Source organism: Glycine soja, chromosome 1, assembly GCF_004193775.1.
Source record: "Glycine soja cultivar W05 chromosome 1, ASM419377v2, whole genome shotgun sequence".
Lineage (NCBI taxonomy): Eukaryota > Viridiplantae > Streptophyta > Magnoliopsida > Fabales > Fabaceae > Glycine > Glycine soja.
Genome location: NC_041002.1, coordinates 42,469,298 through 42,494,543, shown reverse-complemented (window position 1 = coordinate 42,494,543; position 25,246 = coordinate 42,469,298). Strand labels below are relative to the sequence as shown.

Below are 25,246 nucleotides of genomic sequence, written 5' to 3'. Positions count from 1 at the left end.
TCAAAATTACTTGTCATCATGTTAGGTTTTTTAAATTGTCATTAAATTAATCTTGTTAACATATATATGCTATGCTTGTATTCTTGTGTTTTATTTTTCATATTTTGTTTCCAGCTAGGCAATTAAAATAATTTGTCCTTTTCACTGCTAACATTATTAATTTTATAGTTGCTAACACGGTTGTGATTGACTTATACCTGGATATTTTAGTTATATTAAGCACTAATTTATTATGTCTATTTTATTCTACTTTTTCAGTTTATTTTATCAAATGGATAAGAGTTGGATAGACTACAATTCTCTTAATAAAGAGAAGTATATTAGAGGAGTTTTAAACTTTCTAGATTTTGCATTTGCGAAATCGTCAAAGGATGGAAAAATTTTATGCCCTTGTACCAAATGTGTCAATTGCAAGTGGCGCTCTCGGATGAATGTTTATGAGCACATTATTAGTAATGGATTTCTAAAAGGATATGTTACTTGGATCTTTCATGGTGAACAAGTTGGCCCATCTAGTTCTTTAGATACATCCCAAGTGGAAGGGGAGTTTGATCATGACATGGATACATTGGTTCATGATGCATTCACAATGCATGCAACTAATGAGAGTAATGACACAGATATAAATATGGAGGATGGAGATTCTAGAGAATTTATGAATGGACCTAGTGTTCAACAATCTGAAGACAATAATAATTCAGAAAAGTTCTATCAGATGTTAAGGGAGGCAGAGCAAAGTCTTTATAAAGGTTGTAAGAAGTTTACAAAATTGTCATTCCTTGTACATTTGTATCACTTAAAGTGTCTAAATGGGTGGACTGATAAAAGTTTTTCGATGTTGTTAGAGCTGTTAAGGGATGCATTACCAGAGGAAAATACTTTGCCCAAATCATTTTATGATACAAAGAAGATTATTTCAGGGTTGGGTCTATCTTATGAAAAAATTCATGTTTGTCCCAATGAATGCATATTGTATAGGAAGGATTTGGCTGATGCTGAAATTTGCCCTAAATGCAATTTGTCAAGATGGAAATATAACTCTGATGATGTTGAATGTAGAAAAAAGATACCAGCAAAGATTCTTCGTTGGTTCCCTCTTATACCTAGATTGCAAAGACTTTTTGTATCACCAAAAACAGCTTGTTCTATGATATAGCATGAGGTTGGTCGAACTAAAGATGGACTCCTGAGGCATCCAGCTGATTCATTTGCCTGGAAGAATTTTGATTGTCAGTATCCTGATTTTGCTTGTGACGCTCGTAATGTTCGACTAGGTTTGGCTACCGATGGTTTTAATCCTTTCAAAACTATGGCAATTTCCCATAGCACTTGGCCTGTTATCTTGATTCCGTACAATCTTCCTCCATGGATGTGTATGAAGCAACCTAATTTTATACTTTCATTGCTTATTCCTGGTCCAAAAGGTCCAGGTATGAACCTTGATGTTTATATGCAGCCTCTTGTGGAAGAATTAAAGGAATTATGGGAAATTGGGGTAAAAATGTTTGATGCATGTAAAAAAGAGTCATTCCAAATGCGTGCTGCAATTATGTGGACTATTAATGATTTTCCTGCTTATGCAAATTTGTCTGGTTGGAGCACTAGAGGCCAATATGCTTGTCCATGTTGTGGTTTTGAGATTGGCTCAAAGTGGTTGCGTTATGGTAGAAAGTTTTGCTATATGTGTCATCGTCGTTGGTTAGAGCCCGATCATAAGTGGAGATACAATAAAAGAGATTTTGATGGAACCCAGGAGTTTAGAGCTCCACCTGATCTACCTAGTGGAGCTTTTTCTTTGAGACAAATGGAATATCATGGAGTTGGGGATTGGTCACCATGGAAAAAGAGAAGTATTTTGTTCACATTGCCTTATTGGCAACATAGTGTGCTCCGTCATAATCTTGATGTTATGCACATAGAAAAGAATGTGTGTGATAACATTATTGGGATGTTGTTACAATTAGAAGGTAAGTCAAAGGACAATGATAAGGCACGCTATGATCTTGTTGATATGAATATTAGAAGCCAATTACATCCAAAGATGCACCCAAGTAAAGGCAAACAATATTTTCCTAGAGCTTGTTACCAAATGACTTCAAAAGAGAAAGAAACATTTTTGGAAGTTCTCAAAACAATAAAAGCTCCTGATGAATATTTGTCTAATATTTCAAGATGTGTGCAAGTGAAGGAACACAAAATATCCGGTCTCAAAAGTTATGATTGTCATCTTTTAATGCAAGAGTTTCTTCCTATAGCTATGAAAGGTTGTTTGCCAGACAAAGTGAGTTTAGCTATATCCGATCTTTGTTGTTTCTTTAAGGAGTTGTGTGGCAAGGTGCTTAATGAGAGTAATTTAGAGCACCTAGAGAATCAAGTAGCTCTAACATTATGCCAATTAGAACAGATTTTTCCTCCATCTTTTTTCACCGTAATGGTACATTTGGTAATCCATTTGGCACATGAAGCAAGAGTTGGAGGACCTGTACATTACCGATGGATGTATCCTATTGAAAGGTATGAATACTTTTTAATCATTTTAAAACATTCTAGAGTTATAAAGTAAAATGATATTATCTTAATTTGTAACCTAAAATTTTCTTTTTAGGTTCCTTTTGACTCTAAAGTCATTTGTTCGTAATCGAGCACATCCAGAAGGATCTATTGCAGAAGGATATTTAGCTCATGAATGCTTGATATTTTGTTCAAGATATCTATCTAGGGTGGAGACTCATTTTAATCAATTTGCTCGAAATGATGACTCATGTTTTGTGGAAAATGTAAGTGTTTTAAATCCTAGAGGTAGACCATTGGGGAGAAAGAAGCAAGTTGGATTCAATGTGAAGAAGAGAAAAAGAGCTTCTCTGATTTCTCTTGATAAGAAAGCATTGGTTCAAGCACATAGATATGTGCTTTTCAATAGCAACAATGTTGACCACTTTCGAAAGTAATACAATTTTTTTCATGTTCATTTATTTATTGAATATTTGTATAATATCTTTCTATCAATGATAATGCTTACTTTTTCTAACCTTTTTTACATAGAGCCCATACTGATCTTATCAAGAGACAAAATCTTCGATTATCTCCATATGAAGTTGACAAAATTCATAGTAAAGAATTTCCAGATTGGTTCCGTGAAAGAGTAAGTTTAGGAAGAATCAATAATATTAAATTTTTCATTCATTTAAAATTTTAACCATTTGAAATAAAATTGTGGTAGGTTGCTCGATTGGAAGAGCAAGACAGCACTCTAGTGACAAATGATATCAAGTGGTTAGCTCGTGGTCCACTAGAAATAGTGAGAAGATATAGCGGGTACATTGTTAATGGAGTTAGATTTCATACAAAGACACGTGAAAGGTGCTAGAAGACTCAAAACAGTGGCATTGTTGTAACTGTTAAGACATTAAGTTATGCCAGTTCAAGAGATAAAAACCCAAAGGAGGGAGAAATCCACTACTATGGTGCACTAACAGATATAATTCAATTGGATTATTCTGGAAAATATAAGGCTATACTTTTCAAGTGTGATTGGGTTGATATAAACAGGGGTTGCAAAATTGATAACTTTGGTATGACATTAGTGAATTTCAATTATTTGCAACACACAGGGAATGATATATGTGACGATCCATTTGTTTTTGCATCTCAAGCTAAGAAAGTATTCTATTTGGAGAATAAAACACAAAATGGTTGGCTTGTTGTTGTGCATGCTAAAATCAGAGATGTATATGATATGGGTGATGAGCAATCCAATGACACGGATCAAGGGAATGAACAAGTCTTACAAGAGATAAATCATAATGATTTGATCAGACCAGAAGCCGATGATAGTGATGATATCATTGAAGTTACAATACCTATGGAGAACATTTTACCACATGACAAGGATGATAATTATATAGATGATGATGAGAGCGATGCAAACTTCTTTTGATTTGTTTTTATTTGTTCTATTTGAACATTTGGTTATAGTTTGAGTATACATGTGTTGAACATTTTGTCACATTTATATACTCTTATTCCTTTCTTTAGTTTTTTGTTCTTATTATTCATTACTCTTGTGTTTATTTTTTGTTATGTATAAAAATCACTCACAATATAATGATGTTATCCGTTTTTTATCAAAATTTGTTTCGTTGTTTCCTCAATAGTTTGATTCTTTGTGATTGGAGATTGGTGAAAAATAGCTTACAAGCAATCTAAATTTGCCTTTTAGGTAATTACTTTATTCTTCTTTTATTTTTTGGCATGGTGTTTAAAAAAATCATAGTCAATAATGTAGTTATATCTAATTTTTATTTTATTTTATTTTTTGGATTGATTTATTCAGCATACTATGGGAAAGCGCAGAAAGTTGAATATCATTCAAAATGATGGTCAATCACAAGCAAAAGAACAATCAATTGAAAGCTCTACTGAAGTGAACCAAAATAACAACTCTATACTTGAAGAAAATGCACAATTTGAAGGAGGTATAAAGATTTTATTAACTTAATTTCTTTATTTTATATTAAATTATTTATAACACAATTGTTTATTAACTAAATCAACAATCACAAACAGAACAACACATACAAGAAGATAGTCATGTTCAGTCTCATACTTCTCTTGAAAGTGCAAGTGAAAGTTCAACTAAAGGTATTTATACACATATGCTTTTTTGGGTTAGAATTATATGTACAATTCTGTTTGAGTTGAATATCTTTTAGAATATGATAAGATTAAATTTACTAGTGAGTTTCTTTTTTCCATATAGTTCAAATGTGTGTGTGTGTGTGTGTGTGTTTGATAAATGTCATATCCATGAATGATTTAGATAAAAAGAGAACCAGAGGTTATACACATATGCTAGATGTGTGGGACTTGCCAGATGGAGAATTCATACTTGTTGAAGTAGATCATTGGGGCAATCCTATGGGTTGGGAAGGGAAAACTCTACTGAATGCAATTGGGAGCTTGGTAAGGAGACACCAATGTGCTCCTATCAATTTTCTTAGCTGGAAAGATATGCCTAAGGACTATATTACTGACATGGTTGAATTAATTCAGGTCTGGTATAAAACTTTATAAGTGTTGTTTCATCTTGCTTCTTGTAAAATTTTATGTCTTCTAATGTCTAACAAAATGATCTTTTTTGTTTGTTAATGATACTCATAATAGAGTAAGTTTCGATTTGTTCCTGAATTAACTGAACAAACAAAGAAAATATTGATTGATGACATGAGTCTGAAATGGAGGCAATTTAAATATGAACTGAAATCAAAAGGATATGATGAGAGCAAAACTAAGGAGGAAATGATTGCTCACATCCCAGATCCAAGGGTTGATCCTTCTCAATATCGTGATTTAGTACATTATTGGTGTTCTGAGAAAGGACAGGTATACATGACAATGTCACCAACCTTTTGCTAACATAACAATTATATATTATATGTTTATTTTTATTATTGACTTTTTATATTTGTTGGTTATAGAAAATAAGCAACATCAACAAAAGGAGCCGCTCAAAATATGAGGACTTGCATTGCATGGGAACTAATAATCTTCCAAGACGGATTCATGAGATGGTTTGCCTTTTTTATATTTTTTTATTTTTAAATTGCTTAATACAAATAGGATGATTGATCTTTTTAACTAATGTTAGACTACAAAGGCTAAGGGAGTGCAACCTTCTAGGGCAAAAATTTATATTGACACTCGAACTCGAAAAGATGGAAGCATTGTTACTGAAAAGGCTGCTATTATAATTGTAAGAATTTTAATTTTTATTTCAATACTTTTTCTTTGTTTTGCTCAATTTTCTAATAGAAGGTTATGGGGTGAGGGGGAGTAACTAATGTGGAGATGAGTTTTGTTTAGTGATATTGAAGTATTCAGGATATTGATGTATGATAATAATTTATAAGGTGTATTTATGTAGGATGAACTAAAAAAGAAAATGGTTGAAGCAGAGAGTTCGCAAAATTTACAAAGCACCCAAGATTCTACTGATTTGACAAATGATATATATTCAAAAGTCAAAGGACCTGAAAAAAGAGGACGTGTGCGTTGTCCTGGCAAGCTTCCACATCAAGCAAGTTCATCTCAAAGCTCTTATACAAACAATAGAATTCAAAAGTTGGAGAATTTGCTTGGAAACCTTGTAGCTGTGCTTAAAGTATGATTTGCAGAAGATCCACAAATTAATCAAGTCTTAGAAGCTATAGATCAAGAGGTATGAATTTATAATTCTACTTATTCAACGATTTAACTATGATATGATACTTTACAAAGAAAAAACATTCTTTTAATTTAGGTACCTACAAATGATTCTACCGGTAAAGATCATCAAACTACAAACAATCTTAGCTAGAGGTGAGTTGAAATATAGTACTATATTTTAACTATATATATATATATATATATATAGATAGATAGATAGATAGATAGATAGATAGATATATAGAATATATCATCATTATGTTATTTTAATAGCAGTTGAATGTTATAATTTATGCTTCAGTCTTGTTCCTTTTACTTGAATGATGATTTGGAAAGCCCTCATGCAATTGGACCCTTCTTTAGGCTCTCATGGTCAAGGAAAAGATGATGGCAGCATCAACCACATGATTATTCTGTTTGTGTCCCCACTATAAATATATAATTGGGTCATCTAATTGATCTTTTCTGGATGGGATCACCTAAATGAATTATTGATTAACTGGACCAGCTTGTGATAATATATTGTTAAATTTACACGTCCCATTTTTCTTTTTTGAGGTTTGTTTTCTTGTATATGTTATTGGGTGATATATACTTGTTAAATACATACTTGAAAGACCTATGCTAAAGCAAGAGTATTTTACAATTGGAATGAGGGTGGGAAAAATGTGAAGCAGAAAAGCAACCTTATTTTCATGTGAATGTTTGGCTATTATTGTTGCATACTCATTTTGTTTGACCATTCCATGTCCTTCCTAGGTTTTAATTATTCTCATCTGCATATCAACTTCATAAAATGTAACCCTTCAACAATTTCTAATTAATTATAAGTTGCTGTAATTAATTAGTTGTGCAGAAGTATGCTAGATAAAGTAATCTTTTTGAACTTTCAACAGAAAACACAATCAATTTGGCTTTAGGGTCATCTTAATTACAGTTGTCACGTAGCCCTTTGAAGTATGCCATATCTAGTAAAACTAAAAGCTAAGAACAAATATCTTTCTTGCTGTGAAACAGGCTTCATGGAGTTGCTATAATTTGTTGCTTCTGAGAGAAAAAGGTAGGAGCATGCCAAGCTTATGATGGAAGAAACAACTAGTTAAAACAAGATTCCAAATTAATTGCTGCACATGCAACATTTTAATACTACTGGGCTCTTTTTTTGTTCCATGATATTACATATAGAAGAACCATGTTCTAAAAACATTCCCTTTTTTGTTCTTAAATCTTGCCACTGTAACCTTTTTCTAGGCAAAAGTGATGTTAATATGTTAGTCATTAGTCATAACTCCATGTGATTAGCACACAGCATATACATTTAATTTGAATTTCAAATTGAGAGCAAATAAATTCTGAGGTCAACCACTAAAGATATGTTTGGATTTCTTCCATTCAAAGCTCACAATCTAGTTACAACAATCACAAATTAGGCTAACAAAAATTTAATTGTATGTAGCAGGTTGTTGTAACTTTTCAAATTTAATTAAGCTCATGTATATTTAATTAAAAATTATAATAAAAAAATAATGTAATTAGGAACTAGTTTTATTATTATATGACATTTACCTACAGAAGACCGTAGGTACAAGTAAATTGACTTTTACCTACAGTTAGAGATTATAGGTATAAATTAATATCTTTTACCTACACATTTAAAATAGTAGGTGTTACCTATAGTGATAGTTAAATTTGACTGTAGGTAAAAATATATCCGTAGGTAAAGCCTATAGTGACGACTATTAGTTGTCACTGTATACCCCCTCAAAGTTGACGCAAAAAACGTCTGTAGGACAAAGTCCTTTATACATCTACCTACGGATTTTGGACTTCTAGTGACAGATTTTGACTGTAGGTATAAGTCATTTTCCTTGTAGTGACACAAGTATGTTAAATGATTTGATTAGTGTGAGCACTTTATTATTCTAAAGATGATGAAGCAAATTAAAATTTAAAAGACCAAACTTCTAAAATGGTTCCCCAATGATTACAGTGTCATTACTTTATTCTTCTAAAGTTTTTGTCACCAAGTTAGTCCCTTAAAGATCTAAATTTGAACTAGCAAAAAAAAAGAGAATGCAATAAACTTCACGTTTCAGTGAAATTAAAACCACAACATCTGTATGAAATACCTTTGAATCGATCTGGCGATATAATAAATATTGTTCATGAGAAATAGATGTGTCAAAGTAAGGTCTCTATACTGCTTTGATTTCCCATCTAAATTGGTTTGAAGAGCTTGCAATATCCACATTGTCACAGATGCTACCTGTGAAGAATCACCTTTACCTTCAATTCCTTGAAAAAGTTGGTGTAAGGTAGATCGATAGCTACAAATATTTATTGAATTCTGGTATGGTTAAATAGGTCAAGATCTCAAATAAATAAAGGCACAATTTACAAACATGAACAAAGGAGAAACTACACAAGGTTTAAGGAGAGTGTCCACTGTTGAATAAGAACATTCTTGTAGCCTAAGTCACTCTCTCACAAAGTACACATCCTTGTAGCCTATTATTTATTTTCCCTTGTTCCCCCTCATCAACATTGTTTCAAAATAAATAAATAAACTTCTACAAGGGACACATGATGTAGAAATGGCCTCTCAATTTAATTTAGAATGAGTCATTCACACCAATATTTTCTCAAAGTTTCTTATTCTTTACTAGTCATCACCACATGGCAATCAAAAGAGGCAGTAACAAGTAACAACAACCAGTGTAAATGTAAACTCTTAAAGCTGAGTAAGTTTGATTGGTGGAAGACGTATTTGAAGTCATCACCTCTTTTTTCTACATAGGAAAACAAATGAAACAATTGGTGAAAATTTAAGCCATAGTGTCATACTATGAGACTAACAATTGTTAGGCATTGAAACACAAGGATTAGAATAGAGTATACACACCACCAATCACTCCCTATGTTCTTCAAGTAAAATAATATCCATAATAAGTATTTATTGAAGATATAGTTCATCCTCAAGAACTTGTTGATACTCTTTTTTTTTCTTGGATGGATAGTTGACTTTGTAACATCCCAATTTTTGTATTCTAGATTAAAAAGGATTGTTATTTATAAATAAATATAATTTTAGAAAAAATAATAAGATTTTATAAATAAATAAATAAGGAGATATAATTATTAATTAAAATAATGATTTGAGAGAAAATAAAAAGGGTATTTCATTTATTTGTTTGATAGAAAATAAAATAGAGTTTGTTTTTATAAAATAAATAAATAAATAAATATAGAGCAAATAATAGGCTGAGTCCCTAAGTATAAATAATTATGTTAAGTCAGATGCCTCTTTTTGGCCTCATTTTCGTTTTTTCCCTTCTCTCAAAACCCTTTCTTTTTCCCGTAGCCCACCAAACCTGTCTCAGAAAAACAACGATCTCAGACTTGTTCACCGTTGGATCGTCGTGAAATTTGAGTACCACGTTCGCAACCCAATTCTGAACATCCTCACCGTTGGGAATTTCAAAATCATATATGAGCTTAGAGTAAAACCCTTCGCATTGTAGCATTTTAATTTCCCGTAGAAACCCAAAACTGTCTCGGTAGAACTACGATTCCGGTTTCGTTAACCGTTGGATTTTCATGAAATTTGGATATGTTGTTCGAAATTCAATTGTGCACACTTCCAACGTTGGGATTATCGAGATAATATTCGTGGAGGGAGAAAAAGGAATCGCATGAAGACAGTACAAGTGGAGGTTTCAATCTCTTCTCCGTCTCTCTGACGTTTGGGAACTCTATCGGAGCAGTCGGAGGAATAACTGAAGGAATCTCAGGGAACCGCTAGAGATGTTGCTATCACTGGCTGAAGACACGTGAGTCCGCTCAGAGGTAAGGGATGAGTTTATCGCAATTGGGGGTTAGAATGAACATGTGTAGGGATCCTTAGAGAACTAAATTTGGGTTTTATTTTGGGATGTTTATTAAATTTCAATTTTTCCTTTATGATTATAAATACAATATTGATGTCCTAATGGAAATTGCATGATAAATTATGCTCTTGATATTTGTATATTTCGACCTATGATTTTGATATAATTGTGTAATATTATTTGAGGGGTTTTAGTCCTCATGTTGTGATAGTCTTTTGTATAAATTGTTATATTGAGGATATGAAATGATGATTCAAATTGTGAGTATGTGATGAATTGTGGAATAACATGTTGCTTTGAGATTATAATATTGTTATTGAGATTGAGTATAAGTGTAAAGTTGAACATGTGTTAATTTGTGAGATACGTGTAAACATGTGATGGTGGATTGTGACACTATGAGATGTGAAATTGTGAATGAGTTTTAGTTGTGGATAAGTGTGTAGTTAACACTTGATGTAAAATTACTTGTGTTGTAAGCTATGAATTGTACAATAACCCGACCAGTGTTATCTTGAGAAAAGCGTTGATGCGCAGTGTTAAAGAGAAAATGTAGGTTTCCTATTTAGGAACCAGTGTTAAATCGTAGCACAATTGTGTTGAACATGTTTAAAACACGAGTGTAAGGTTGTGGGTATTGTATAATTCATGAGCAGTGTCTGCATGCAAAAAAATTATTTTAGGGGTTGGACCTGAATCAGGAGGGAGAGACCCTGACAGACTCTTCGGAGTGTAGGCCTTGGGGGTCACCGGGTTTGAGTGCTCCTTTAAGCTTATGCTGATCTCATATGGTTGGAGCATTCTCGCAAAACATCGTGACCTTGACTGGTCTCCCTATGATCTTACTTAGTGAGAGTGACCTGACAAACCCATTGCATGGTGTGTCTTGTTATGTACTCCTAAGCGCCCTAGGGTGGTTTTTCACTGACATGGTACCACATTGCATATAGGATTGAGTCTTAGCACAACTGTTGCATATGCTTGCTAATTGATGTGTTATTATTCTTGATCGGAGTGTGGGATTCTTGTGTAATGTTATTGATGATTGAAAAGTGAATTTTGAATGACGAAGTGGTGAAGTTACGTGAGCTATGTTTAAGCAAGTGATATCTCATTTATATAATATGTATATTTAATTGTCTTGTTTCTCTATTAGCTAGGAATGTGATAACTCACTCCCTGTGTGTTGTTGTGTTTGGATCCTGTGATGATCTTGAACTTGTGTTCGGGGGAGCAGATGAATAGGTGGATGACTATGAAGAACCTCATGTTAGAGGACACAGGAACACAACGCTCTGATAGAATGTGACATTAGGATATAGGTTCTATATTAATTGTATGAAGCTTAGACGACCTTGTTGAGTCGAGAATACTTTATCATTTATTTGGACAAGTTTGAATATGATGTAGAAGAAAATGAATGTGATCCTTTTTTCCCTTTGAAAGACTTGTAAAAAAAATGTTTTAAAAATACTTTTAATTAATATTTGAATTTTTTTATTCCTTATTAGTATATATGTGAGGGGTAGAGGGTGTCACATTTAGTGGTATCAGAGCAGGTCGAACCTTTCGACCAGTGTGTTATGTGCTTACCATATTCTTGTGTGCACTCTGTGTGGTTACTTACGACTAGTTTTGTTGAACATGTTTGAATTATTATTTGTATTTCCTCCTACATGATTAAATGAGACTTAATAATAATGCTTGTATGTGTCTTGCATCCTTAATGTTGCTATACCATAAATCCACTGTTGAGTCGTGAGTTATGAGACTGGTCATCTCTATAATTTGCGAAGTGCGGTTGGACATTATGGCAAGCCATTGGGTGATGCAAGTAGTCTTGATATTGATTGATAATGTGTTAATGAACCTTTATCATCCTGTGTGTATGTTGTTAGTTAGCTTATTTCTCCTTTGATGCGTGGATTAGTGTTGCAAGAACCTTTTGGACCATATATATATCTTGGATGAATGTGTCTTTCTTGATGTGTAAATGCATGACTACTTAACTCTCTTTATTTTGTGCGTAGTCGTGAATGTAGTAGTTGAAGTTTATGATTCCTTAATACGTACTTATTAACTATTTAATTCTTACTTCATATATGTACGTTGTATACTTATTATAAGAACCTTATAATTCTATGTATACTTGTAGTATGGTGTTTTACCTTAATTGCATAAAGAGTATGGTTGTTTGAGATTCTTGTTCTTAGCAATGGTGATACTCTATAGTTCAATGACTCATATAAAAAAAAATTATTTCATAAAGAATACTCTTTAGACCGTACCTTCTGATTCTAGTGCAACTTATCCTTTGTGTTGCGTGCTTAAGTCAAGTAATTCGATTACGCTTCCATGCTTGAGTATAATTCATTCTTTGTGTTGTAAGCCTACATCAAACAATTGGATTATTGATGTTTCTGTCACAATCAAGTGATAGTTGATGTCTCCATATGTGCATACACTGTGATTATGTTTTCGTTTCTAGAATTCATTTGGAGTATCGACTGTTGATTCTGGATGAGTGATCCTTCTTGATTTAAAATTATTGTCTCCTAATCAATCGAGTGTTCATCTTGTTATTAGTTGCTCATCTTCCAATCATGTCTAGTTAAACTGCTTGATAATCTTTCTTGTTGTTACTTCTATTACGAATAAAGAAAGACTTCGCCCTTGACAATCACGTTAAGATGTTTTGAGAGGAAACACTTGAGTATGCATTATCCTTGTTATCCATAGACGAAAGTCAAACTTAGTAAGTCATGTATTTGTGTTCCTTGAGGATATGCTTATTTACCACCTAAGTGCAAGATTGAGAATCTTATAAGTGCAGTACCCATAGAAACTTGTAGCCGTAGTTCGTGAGAAATATCTAGTATAGAGTTGTTTGAGAACATAGTGTAGTTGGAAAAGTTATAAAGTATAGTTAAGAGATTTAATGTGGAACCTTAAGAAGAGTGTAAGGTAGTTAGTAAGACATTAATTGTTAAGCATAGAAGGATTCAAGAGTGAGTGTTCTTGCGAAAGGTAGGTGACCTAAAAGATTATTGATGATAGTTGTATGATTAGCGAGATAAATATTAGTTCTTTTTACCTTAATATGGAAAAAGTTTGTGGATGCTTTAAGAAATACCTTAGTACCTATTGTGACCTCTATGTGTACCTGGTCATGTCATAATATGATTGATGTCCATGTGTGTTCGTGGAATGCGTGACAGGATCTCTCACCTTGAGTTAGCTCTTGTTGTGGTTTTGATGATTAGTGTTTAGTATGTTTCCAGTTAAGTTGAATTATGATGTGTATTATAAGGTTGTTATAGACCCTTTGGCATCATGAATTATAATAATAATGCCTGCAAAAGTACAATCTAATTCTTAGTTTTAAACAGCAGAGGCTGATAAGAAAAATATACACGCGATCAAGAAAATGAAAGAAAACAACCACTCAAATGAAAACTTTAAGATCATTGGACAAGGTATGACCAACAAGGATCCTTCCATTTATCAACTCTGTCACTTTCTTCTGAGCAGCCCAAAAATCCTTTGCTACAAATTTTATCATCGTGTTGAAATGTATTAGTTTATTAGCACAAGAATCACAATGGTAATTAGTGATTATAGAAATAAATCTCACAGACCTTGCTTGCAAGCAGAAACGATGGCCACTGAATTATTTTCAAGCTAGGATCTAATGAGTATGGAACCATCAAAAGATCCATCTCCCTGCTGGAGTAATGCAATCATGGTTCAATGATCAAAAGATGAAGGACAAATAATAGAAGCTAGGACTTACGAGAAAAAACAACTAAAGAGTTTGGCTTCGAAGCCTTTCCTATCACTTATGATATCTTCCTCACGGAAACTGCAAATAACTTCATTCCATAATTGAGCAAATTTAGCAGCTTCACTCCTTCTACTTGCAGAAATCTACACAAACACAGAAAATATGAGAAGATAAATAATTACGCAAATAAAAAAAAATAAAAGAAACAAATCCAGAATCTCACCTTTGGAATTCCACTTGGGTTTCAAAGCTTTCGGCTTAGCTTGGTTTTCGTCGGCGCCAAATTTGTTCTTCTGCGAATGAAAGAACATAAATCGATTAATTAAAGGAACTAGGGGTGGGTAAGCGGGGCGGCCCGCCCCGTGTAAGGCCCGCCCACATAAGCCCGCATTGGTAGCGGACCGGTCCAATTCGCCCCGCTTCTTACACGGACCAAATAAATTGGTCTGCCCCCGCCCCGCGGATCCCGCGGGTCAAACGGGTCGGTCCGCGGGCCTAGTTTTAAAAGAACTTTAATTTTAGTAAAAATATAATATAATCAAATTAAGTTCAATGCAAATATAAATAAAATCTCAATAATTAGTCAATTACATCAATAAAATAAATAATGTCTTAATAAAAGAAAATCCAAGCAATAAATCTAAAATATGAAATTTAAACATCTCCAACAACAAATGATTTCATATTTGAAGTAGCTTGAGCCTTCTCCATCTCCATATCTTCATCTTCTTTTCCTAAAACTTGAAATAATAATAAATATTAGAATAAAATCAAGTTAAATGATTAAAAGACAATAATTATTACATATTATTTACCCTGCATATCAAATACTAGTAATCAATTTTTAGTATATATTGTCAACAAGAAGCCTAGTTTGATATTTGTTAAGCACACGTGAGGAGAAAAAATGTTCTTAGCCTGCTACAACTACTAAATATGATATGAGCTATTTTTTATAATAAAAATATATTGAAATATCTTTAACAATATTTATTTAACAATTATTTTTGGCTTAAATGATAAGAATTGATATTTTTATTATTTATGACTTTCAGATATGAAAATGACAGATTAAAAGAGAAAAAAGATCGAGAAAATATCAAAAAAGAAGATTTTTAGCAGATTATCACTTATCTTTTTTATCTTAATCTTTTATTTTTGTTATCTTATCCTTTTTTATCTTTTTCATCTTTTAATTTAAATCTTTTATCTTTATCTTATCTAATATATTCTTTTATCTGTTATTTTAAAAAAAAGTTTAAAGTGAAAAAGAGAAAATCAAACCTAATGTAATGGGTCAGGATCACACAAATTAAACCTAATGCGGGCAGCGGGCAACCCACGGACCCCGTGGGCCAAACCCGCATAGTCCGCAGGTTAAGCGGGGCGGGCCCAAAAATATAACATAACCATTGACTGTTTAAAAAAATTGGTCCGTAACCCCCGCGGACCGCGGGCCCCGCGGGTCAGTCCATGGACCTGAGTCCGTTTACCCACCCCTAAAAGGAACTGAACCCAAAAACGAACAGGCCCGACAGGATCCACCCACAGACCCAGCTTCCCTCCATGAGAGCAGATCCAACTCGAGTGGCGTCCTAGTCAAACCTCTCTTCGACGACAGAGACGACAATGGCGACACTCATGATGGCCATGAGGTAGACCTCGAGGGCGGAGGCGAGTAGGAGGAGCCTGGCAACGGGGGAAGGGGCGAGGAAGTGTGGGAGGGGGGAGAAGGCGAAGATTGTGGTGGTAAGGTGAGGAAGAGGGAGCTGCCAGTGGCTAAGTGAGTAGAACAGATAGAACATCGCAAGGTGTGAGTGAGCGAGCATGATAAAAAATTAAACCCTAAATCAAAGAAGATTCTCATGGAATCATCTTTTAAAATATTAATAATAATTATAAAATTGTCACCGCGTTTAAAACTAAGGTGGTTATGAAACAACCATGGTGGAGCACATTTCTTAAAAGACTCCATTTTTAGTGGTGTGAATAGTTAAAGAAGACCTAAATTAAATTTGAGCCAATTAATACAATTCATATTGAGAATTAAAATGAAATAACTTAGGAAATTAAATCTAACTCACAAAAATTCTTGGTTACATGAATGGAGTTTAAATGATTTCACATTGAACACGGGAGACTGGGGCCGGTCAACTATTAAATATATATGCAAAATATAAAATTTCGTAAAATTGAGAAGTCATGCAAGCCAATTTTACCGAAATCATTAGTCACCACCACCTATACAAAGTACAGTACTAACGGAAGAAAGTACAAGTACGTACCAAACAATGTATAGTCCTGCAATACAAAGTATACTCCTAGTGCCAGGAGCTAGCGAGTGTCGCACTGGTGATACCGTCATACTTATTCAGCGTTACTCCCTTCCAATTGGGAGGCAGCGGCATATCTATATACCTGCTGCAAATGGATTCGTAGTGCCAGGAGGGGTTGTTGGACTTGCGCTACAAGAAAAAAAAGGCTATTCACAGCGGCATTTGTTATTGACATATAATAAATGATGTTGCAAAAACAACTTTTGCCAGCAAACTTTTTTTTTTTTGTTACAGGTCCCTGCAAAAATTTTACAGTGACATTACTTTTGTTTTGTCAACAATTATTGTTGCTGAATTTTTACACATTTGTTGTTGCCATAATTATTTGTAATAACTATTGTTGTCATATTTTAAATATTTTAACAATTGTTGTATGCTAAAAAAACATTATTTCTCAGCTAAAGTGATTATGATAAAATATTTTTTTAGTCACATTAATTATTATAATTTTTTCTTAGTAACAAAATGTCGTCATCGTAAATTACCATTTCTTAGCTAATTATACTATTGCAAAAATTTATTTCAATATTAAATTTTATTTTAATAATAATTATATATTATTTTAAAAATTAATATTGATAATTTAAAATTAGATCAAATTAAAAAATTGGCAAATTCCACCTGAGCAATATTGTTCATTACTACCAAAACAAGGCCTAATACAACTTGTAACTACTGACCGAAACAACCACTAAGTTCTACCAAAGCTTTTAGATACATCTCATCCTTCTCACCTAAAACTGAAAACTAGTCTAAACAATTTTAACTGCAACATATAATTCTAAAGTCCAAACACACACCAATCCAAACCGCATAAAAGAAAATCCTGCATCTTTCAAATAGCTTGTTGGAACTGCACAAACAACCCTACATAATGTCTCCCTACACCACACTATGTTTGCTAAGCAATGTTGTTGATAGTCATGCCTATTATTAGATCTGGGTTTGCACATTCTCGAGAGTGATTCAAATGCTTTCTTGAGTCTTCACGGAGTTGTGGGGGGACACAAGGCCAGGGAAGCCACCTCTTCTCTTCTTGCCACTGAATTATTCCTGAAAAGGAGATCGAACCATCTACATGAAGCTAGATATATACCAGAACTCTATAACAGTGAAACTAACTAAAATTTCTTGTTATAAAAGAAAATGTACATTAAGGTCTCAAATGCATGTCTTGGCCAATCACCATTTAACCATGAAAGAAGAATATCTAATACTCACTAGAAGCATGTCATCAAGATTACAAAGAGCAGGAAGTTGATAAAAAAATACTTGTCCTAGGCCTTGAAGTAATTACTTGCAGAATTCACCCTATTAAAAACATCATAACTACCCATTTGAATAAAATCAAAGTTCAGTTGCGAGCTTAAAATTTGATCCAACATCGAAAACCTCATATACCGGTCATTGTTTGCTCACCGGCAAACATTTCCACGGCAAAAGAAAAAATGTCACTGTTCGCTCACCATCAAACATTTCCACTGCAAAAGAAAAGAAAAAACAAGAGGAAAGAGAGAAGGAAATGAATCTCGCCTGTAGGATTCCATAACATGGTTTCACGTCTGTTGGTTCAACTTGGTTTTCTTCAGTATTGAATTTATTTCCCTACAAATGAATGAGCAGAAATCAACAGAAGGAATTGAAAGATAAGGGAATAAACGATAAGAGGTTACTATTGAGGGGTGAGAGGAGGGAATCAGCATTGTGGGGTTGTTAGGCAAACAAAAGGGAGTCAGGAGAGAGAATGAACAAATGTATATATTACGGTTAACATAGTTCAAATTTGAAAGATTTTTTCATGGTGAAAAACTTGGCGTGTATTAGAAAGATGAAAATGTGATTGTGAAATAATGTTGAGTATTTTCCAAATCAAAAATATATTTAAGAACAATAATTATCTATATTTAACATTAATTTATTTTCTTTTATTTGATTTCCATTCTTATTATATAAAATATACAATACCTAATATATAAAAGATGAAAAATATATAATTTATAAATAGATGATATATTTACTTTATATATGAACCCAAATTATTTCTTTCGGATGACAATAACTAATACAAATTAATTTAAATTTAAAATATTAGTGATGGTTATAATTTGAAATAAAAAATTCTTTAATTTAAATTTAATGATAATAATAATAATAAATTCTTTTTTCCCAATAGATAATAAAAAATTCTTAATATCAATAATTTGAATTTCAAAAATATATAATCTTGAAAAATTAATCCAACACTTTGTCATAACAAATTTTTATATCATAATTTAAAATATATATTTAAAATTTATTTCCATGTACCAAAGAAAACTATATGTTGAAAATCTAAAATACGATTTTTAAATTTAAAAATATCAAATTATTATGAATTTTAATTATTTTTTCATGGAAATTAATTTTAATTATAATATAAGCTATAAAATTATAAATACTTATTCTGTTATTCATTATGAATTATAAAGGATAACATGTTTTTTATCCCTCTAAAATTACTATATAAAGTTTGATTTTAATCTTTCTAAAAAAACTTCTTTGTCCTTAGTTACTCTAAACTTGAAATGTACATTTTTTTTTTATTTTAGGTACTATCTAAACAATTTTTACTCACATAAGTGTTATTTAAAGCACTTTAACAATATACAAAGTGATACATTTTAAATTTAGAGGACAAAAAATGTGTATTTTCGAATTAGAGGGAATAAAAATAGACTATAAAAATCAAAACTTAATAATTTTAGAGTGACAAAAACATACCTAATTATAAATTAAAATGGATATCTTGAGTGAGAGTATTGTTAGGATTGATATACTCACTACTAAAAATACCATTTTTTACCACAGGGTATTTAAGTCGGTTATAAAAAACCGTTTTTATTTATATCATAGTGGCAAATTTGTAAATATTGTTAATATTTTAAAATCGGTTTTTGAAAACCGCCTTGGAATACTTTAAAACAAGGACGGTTTTCGGAAAACCCGTCTTAAATGTTTAGTATTTTTAATTAATATAATTTATCACTTTCTCTTTCTCTCTTTATCGGGCAGTGTACATGCCGCTCTCTCTCTCATTCTCACATTCGTTGTCGCCTCAGCTGCTTCATCGTGGCGCTGCAGGAGATGAGGGAGCCCAAAAGCCTCACATAACGTGAACAAGGAGCATGAAGAGGTTCTACGCTCCAAACCCTCTATCCTTGCCCTCAGCGATGAGCTCGATAAGCTCCGGCAACCTCTCGCCACCGCTCTCTCCAAAGAGCTCCAAATCAACGGCACATCTTCTTAAAACCCTCACCATGAGACTGAGACCGAAAACGAAACCTTAGTTGAGAGCTCTGACTCGATTGAGCCGAACTCGAACTCGAGGAACGACATCGTTGTGGAGGACCTGCTTAATTTTCTCTATTTTGGTTCATTTTTCGATGTGAAGAGTGACTTTGTGTCCATGATGCTTACCAAAACGCATGAGCGTGGCTGCTGCTTGACCTATGACTACGTCACCAACGACGCCACCGATCTGCTCGGCGAGAAGGACTTGGACTCGATCTCTAGACTAAGAGGGTTGCTCGTTTCGCGGCCCGCGGATTCGAGCTTTTCACACAAGAACGCGCTGCACCGCTGCGTGGAACATGCCAAGCTGTGGCTTGCTAAGTCGGAGCAGCCCATTGGGCCTAATGCTGATGTTACTTGTATGGTTCTGTTGAATTGCTCTTTTTTTCTTTCATGTTGAGTTGTTTTTTACTTGTTAACTTGTTATTGAGTGTTTTTTTTTTTTTTTTTTTTGTAGATGCTGCATTAAGGGAGAAGTTGAACAATATTATGTCTTCGGAGTACTTTACTACCACACCTGAGATGAAGGCTCCGGTTGAAGTTGATGTGGCGGCTGCTGGGGGCAATTACGTTTCCTTCCATGTGCCGGTGCATGGGTTTGTGGTTCCGGTTGAAGTGGAGCAGCCTGTTTTTCAATCTCAGGAGAAGGTATAATTTATAGTGCTTGTTGGATTGGTTGTTTTTGAAAAGTTAGTGTTTGGAATGTGTTGCTTGTTTTGAATTGGTAAAATGGGAATTCAACTGAGTTAAGTTCATGGCTTGAATGTTGTTGTGTCTTTGTTGGAATAAAGTTTAAATTTTTTGGACTGCTTTGGGACTGAAGTACCGTAGATGTCAACATTACTTTATTTGGTTGGATAAAATGTTGTTGGGAAGTGATAGAACTTTTGTTGAGAGGTGATTTCTGTTTATGGTTGCACAGGTAAGAGTGTGTTTGTAATTTGAATGTTTGTTGGATAGAATGTTGTTGGGAAGAAAGCTTGCTTGATGATGCTATTGCAGACTTCATTATCAATCTTCTCTTTGCGGGAAATGAAACAACCACCAAAACAATGCTCTTTGCAGTCTATTTCCTTACTCAATGTCCTAGAGCCATGAAGCAACTGCTGGTATATATAACAACTACTGTTGAAATTTTTTCCCTATATGTTTATTTGGTACATAAAACATTATCTTAGGGGATTGCTCTGATTTTTATATTTAAACTGAAAAACATTTTTTTTATTAGTTTTTCTCTTGGACAGGATGAACATGATTGCTTTGTGGTTCCATTTCTTTCAGCAGTCCATTTAGATGAGAATGTATACAGTGGAGCTCTAAATATTAATCCTTGGAGATGGATGGAACCTGAAAACGAGGTTAGTCCACATACCAATTTGGTGCATACTATATGTAATTTTTTGTACTTTAATTTCTTTTCTTTCTTAATTCCTATCCTCTGAATGTAGGAAAAGAGAAATTGGAGAACTAGTCCATTCTATGCACCCTTTGGAGGAGGGGCTAGATTCTATCCAGGAGCAGAGTTGGCTTGCCTATAAATTGCTTTTTTTTCTTCATTACTTCGTAACTACCTACAGGTAATGCCCCTCTTTCTCTCTGGTATTTGAGAATGAGAAATGCCTCCTCTTTATTCTTTATTCTTGATGTCATGTGTCCCACTTCTTATCTATTGTGTATTTGGTTCAACTTTGAAATGCATTTTATAACTTTCATGATTTTGTTTGATTTGACATGAAAATTTGAGAATACTTTGTGAAGACATAAGGCTCTCTTAGCAGTGAGAGTATATATTCTTGTTTCCTTGGTCCTAATGAACTACTCCATTTGTTTCATCTCTTCAAAAGTCTTATTTGCTTAGCATTTTTGTATTCAGTTATAAGGTCACAACTCACAAGTAATGACAGATTTTAATTGAAGAGGTGTCATAATTCTAGTGTTTGGCTTTTCAACTTGTACTCCACAAAATAAATTGAAAGGAGTAATAATTAATGCTGTTTTGATACTTAGAAGGTGGTGAAATGCTAACTAGTAACTACTGAAATGATGAATTTGTGTAGAATTTTGTTTGCTTTGTCACTTGTCATGTAGCTTTGGCAAAATTTAATTGCATATGTTCTTATGCTTGGCTTTCTTTGTTAGAATTTCAAGAGGACGTCTTGCACAACTGTGCTTACTCTAGCTTACCAAAGTCTTGGAGTAGTATATGGTGACCTCAGTAGTGCCCTTATTTATGTTTACAAGACCACATTCTCAGGGAAATTAAGCCTCAAAGAAGACAATGAAGGAATTTTTGGGGTGCTTTCATTTATCTTCTGGACATTTACCATTATTGGTCTCTTCAAATATGTTTTCATTGTGATGTCTACTGATGACAATGGGGAAGGTAGAATCTCACTACTTGATTCTTGTGTTTTAGATTATTATGGAATGTGTCTATCCAGCTCCATCCTTTCAAGTCTTAAGGCTACTATTTGGCACTTCCTTCCAGTGAAGCCAAGCCAATGATAACTATTTGGGAAGGATGCACAACTTTGTAATCACAGTGTTTCCCAGGAAAAAAAATCACTCCACTAACTTTTGGATATTTGTCTGTCATGCATGTCACATGAAATCACAGAATGACAAAAGCATAGTCTATAACTATGCTACTATGGTGATATTTTTAGACTTATGAGTTAGTAAGGTGAGTTGATATGTTAAGGTCATAAAATCAATTCTATTGCTCATGCTTTGCCATTTTGTGACAGAGACACCCGCCTGCACCTTTGGCAGGGGAGGGTGTTGCTTGCCTAGTTGCCTTCCTGTGTTATTGGTTTATTCATGGACAACATTCTCAATTTATTATTTGGGATTTTCTTAAATAAATTAGGAAGCATTGTCATTTAACTGCTATGTTATTTCTAAATATCTAATTTTCATTTAAGAAAAAGACAGAGATCTTGGCTAAAGCTAGAAATCTGCTTCTAGAATGTGACTTTTCAATTCCTCAAGTGAGTTTCCAGACTGGGAAAATTATTCTTTTTGCTATTGTGATTTTTAATTATTTATGGAGAATGTTTTTGTAGGAGTATACAAGGGATGGTTCTGTTTGGAAGAGTGATGAAACTTCTGCCGAGTTATCTAGCCATGTGGTAGATTTGCTTTTCTTATCAGAGAGGTTTCTAGTATTCAAAGCAGCCAGGAGCTAGTTCATCAGACATTGAAGGTATACAATCTAGAATAATCAAAATATTTTACACTATGCAGCATATTTTATTTGAAATACAAACTGTGGACTATATATATATATACTGTTTCAATCAGTAGATGTATGCTAGTTTTACCAGGTCTAAAGTTTGCGTAAATCAATTTTATTTCTTGCTTATGTTCTTCTAATTTGCCTAATTTCGTGATTTTATGTTCTATGCATCTAATACACAAGTAATAAAACAAATTAAATTATTTATATCACTATTGTAAAAAGTAATAAATAGGTAGTGAAAAGAAAAAGAAAAGCTGCCCCTTTCACTGTTGAAAGCAACAAATGCTAGCTGTCTCAACGTGGAGAGAAAACTTAAGTTGAAAAATTGGTTCCAAAAAGGTCACTAGTTACTCTAGATTCTTTTAACTAATTTATATCTTTTTAAAAAAATAATTAATTTAATTAATTATATTAAATTTTTTGGTTATTTATATTATTATTTTAAAACTATTATTTTTATCTCTTTATTCAATTAATTATTTTTTATTAATATTTGGAGAGATATATAAAAAATAATTAATATATTTAAAAATTAGAAAAAAAATTAAATAAAATCTTATAATCAACAATAAAGTAGAGAGTAATGATAAAAAAATTACTTAGTGAGGGGTCGAGAGGACCAAACAAACTATTTAATTAATGGTCATTCAATTTCAAGTGGAGGATAATTTTATAATTTTTGTGCTTGGACTGTAATTATGATGATATGATGTGATGTTAAGTGGTTAGTAAAATAAATAAATAAATAATTTAGGTGGCTTAGACTTTGACTTGTATTAATCAGATTTGTTTCTCTCTTGATATCTTCCTCGCCCAAATTCTTGTCCGCAATGTTTGGAGTAGAGAATGAGCCAGCGTTAATCAAAAGAGGTTAATTTCTATTTGATATATAGTGGAACAGATATTTATCTTATCAATAAAAAAAAATGTAATAATTTAATTTTAAAGATGTTTTTATCAGAAATTGTAATAGATATCATTTTAAAGATGATTTTATAAATATATATATATATATATATATATATATATATATATATATATATATATATATATATATATATATATACCTACAGTCAGATTATGCTTTAGTGGAAGGAGATCTACTTGAAGAACAACACCACAAGTCTAATAATCAGTAGATGTATGCTAGTTTTTTTTTTTTAATTCCTAGTGTCATCCTTAACACATTTTATTTTAATGTTTGTTTGTATTATTTGCTTAAAACATTACTGGGTTCAATGCCTCAAATGAGTCAAGGAAAACATATCTTGTTGATTTAGCTCCAAGATTTCAGCTGTTGGCCGAAGAAATATTAGAGACAAGTTCACCTTGTTATTTATAATTTGAAGGAGGTACTTTCTTTTAATATAAAATCATGGTTCCATTTCTCTTTTTAGCTAATTAGTTATTGCTTTATCGATAACTAGCCAAAACATACCAACGCCCCTGTGTGCATTTTTATTGCATTATATTATTTTTTTAATTGATGTGTATACTAATTTTAATTTAATATATTTTTTTAATATATCTTGATTTATACAATTTTTATAGATTGTTTGTAGTCTATCGTATTTTAGTGATGTTAAAAAAATACCTAAGTCTAATAATTAGTGAAATAAATAATTATCTTAATTTTTATAAATAAAAAAATTATAAAATAATACAAAGAAGAAGAGCCCGTTAAATGGAACAATTTTTCTCATGTGAGCACTGCACCGGTTGAGAATCCTGAAACTTTTAATATATTTTTTTATTAGTTAAAATTTATTAAAAATAATAAGTTTTATGACTCTTGTATCTTATTTAATTGACTAGTTTCCTCTAAGTCTGTTATTTGCAGATTTGCCGCACCTCTCATTGAGTACCATTGATCTGCTAGATAGTGTTTCGATTATAATGGATAGAGGGTTAATAGGAATGTATCATGATTGGTGTTAGTCCTTTACATTTGATGTCGTGGGCTTGTGACTGTATTTAATTTTCCCTTGTGTGTATTTCTATTTTATTTAACTAAACATTGTAATTCATCATAGGTTTATGTTACATTATATATATATATATATATATATATATATATATATAGAAATCTATTTACTTTAATTGTTAGTCGTTCATTAACTTCGTGCATTAGTGTAGGATTAATATATTCTAATCTGATTTTATGTAATATAAATATTTTTCTAAGATGGTGTTGATATCACGAATGTCTTAGAAAGTCAGGCTTCAAAGACGGTGTTAACATCACGAACGTCTTAGAAAGTCAAGCTTCAAAGACGGTGCTGACATCACGACCGTCTTAGAAAGCCAGGCTTCAAAGACGTTGTTGACATCACGAACGTTTTAGAAAGTCAGGCTTCTAAGACAGTGCTGACGTCGACAACGTCTTAGAAAGCCAACCTTCAAACACAGCCGTGACGTCAACACCGTCTTTGAAGCCTGGTTTTCTAAGACGGTCGTGATGTCA

At 32.7% G+C, this 25,246-nt stretch overlaps 3 protein-coding genes and 2 long non-coding RNA genes across 13 annotated transcripts; 4 read left to right on the top strand and 1 right to left on the bottom strand.

Moving 5' to 3' along the window:
* Window positions 1-427: 427 nt before the first annotated feature.
* On the top strand, window positions 428-2,343 carry LOC114378739. Its single transcript, XM_028337392.1, has 4 exons — window positions 428-749; window positions 846-1,048; window positions 1,157-1,967; window positions 2,321-2,343. Exons 1-4 carry the CDS (start codon window positions 428-430, stop codon window positions 2,341-2,343), a joined length of 1,359 nt encoding a protein of 452 aa, XP_028193193.1.
* A 1,939-nt stretch (window positions 2,344-4,282) lies between these two features.
* Window positions 4,283-5,895, top strand: LOC114378665. Its single transcript, XM_028337335.1, has 7 exons — window positions 4,283-4,475; window positions 4,567-4,641; window positions 4,820-5,052; window positions 5,164-5,382; window positions 5,478-5,570; window positions 5,648-5,752; window positions 5,881-5,895. The coding sequence occupies exons 1-7, from the start codon at window positions 4,340-4,342 to the stop codon at window positions 5,893-5,895; spliced, it is 876 nt and encodes a 291-aa protein (XP_028193136.1). The 5' UTR covers window positions 4,283-4,339.
* A 152-nt stretch (window positions 5,896-6,047) lies between these two features.
* LOC114416280 lies at window positions 6,048-7,478 on the top strand. Its single transcript, XR_003667445.1, has 3 exons — window positions 6,048-6,217; window positions 6,299-6,357; window positions 7,222-7,478. It is a non-coding gene; the product is annotated as an uncharacterized LOC114416280 (long non-coding RNA).
* Window positions 7,479-16,800: 9,322 nt separating this feature from the next.
* On the bottom strand, window positions 16,801-17,646 carry LOC114416288. The gene is made up of 2 exons (XR_003667447.1): window positions 17,545-17,646; window positions 16,801-17,264 (listed from the first exon to the last, which is right to left on the bottom strand). It is a non-coding gene; the product is annotated as an uncharacterized LOC114416288 (long non-coding RNA).
* Window positions 17,647-19,243: 1,597 nt separating this feature from the next.
* Window positions 19,244-24,839, top strand: LOC114416243. Of its 9 annotated transcripts, none has more exons than XR_003667443.1 (7): window positions 19,244-19,900; window positions 19,999-20,189; window positions 20,544-20,650; window positions 20,786-20,899; window positions 20,990-21,118; window positions 21,681-22,531; window positions 22,607-23,216. XR_003667443.1 is itself a non-coding variant. In XM_028381120.1 (7 exons), the coding sequence occupies exons 1-4, from the start codon at window positions 19,657-19,659 to the stop codon at window positions 21,077-21,079; spliced, it is 639 nt and encodes a 212-aa protein (XP_028236921.1). In that variant the 5' UTR covers window positions 19,246-19,656; the 3' UTR covers window positions 21,080-21,118; window positions 21,681-22,531; window positions 22,607-22,746; window positions 24,623-24,839. The 9 variants fall into 9 exon arrangements, 5 of the variants coding, with proteins under 5 accessions (XP_028236937.1, XP_028236934.1, XP_028236921.1 ...); XR_003667444.1 differs by having other exon boundaries at window positions 20,464-20,650; window positions 20,823-20,899; XR_003667441.1 differs by having other exon boundaries at window positions 20,464-20,650.
* Window positions 24,840-25,246: the final 407 nt, after the last annotated feature.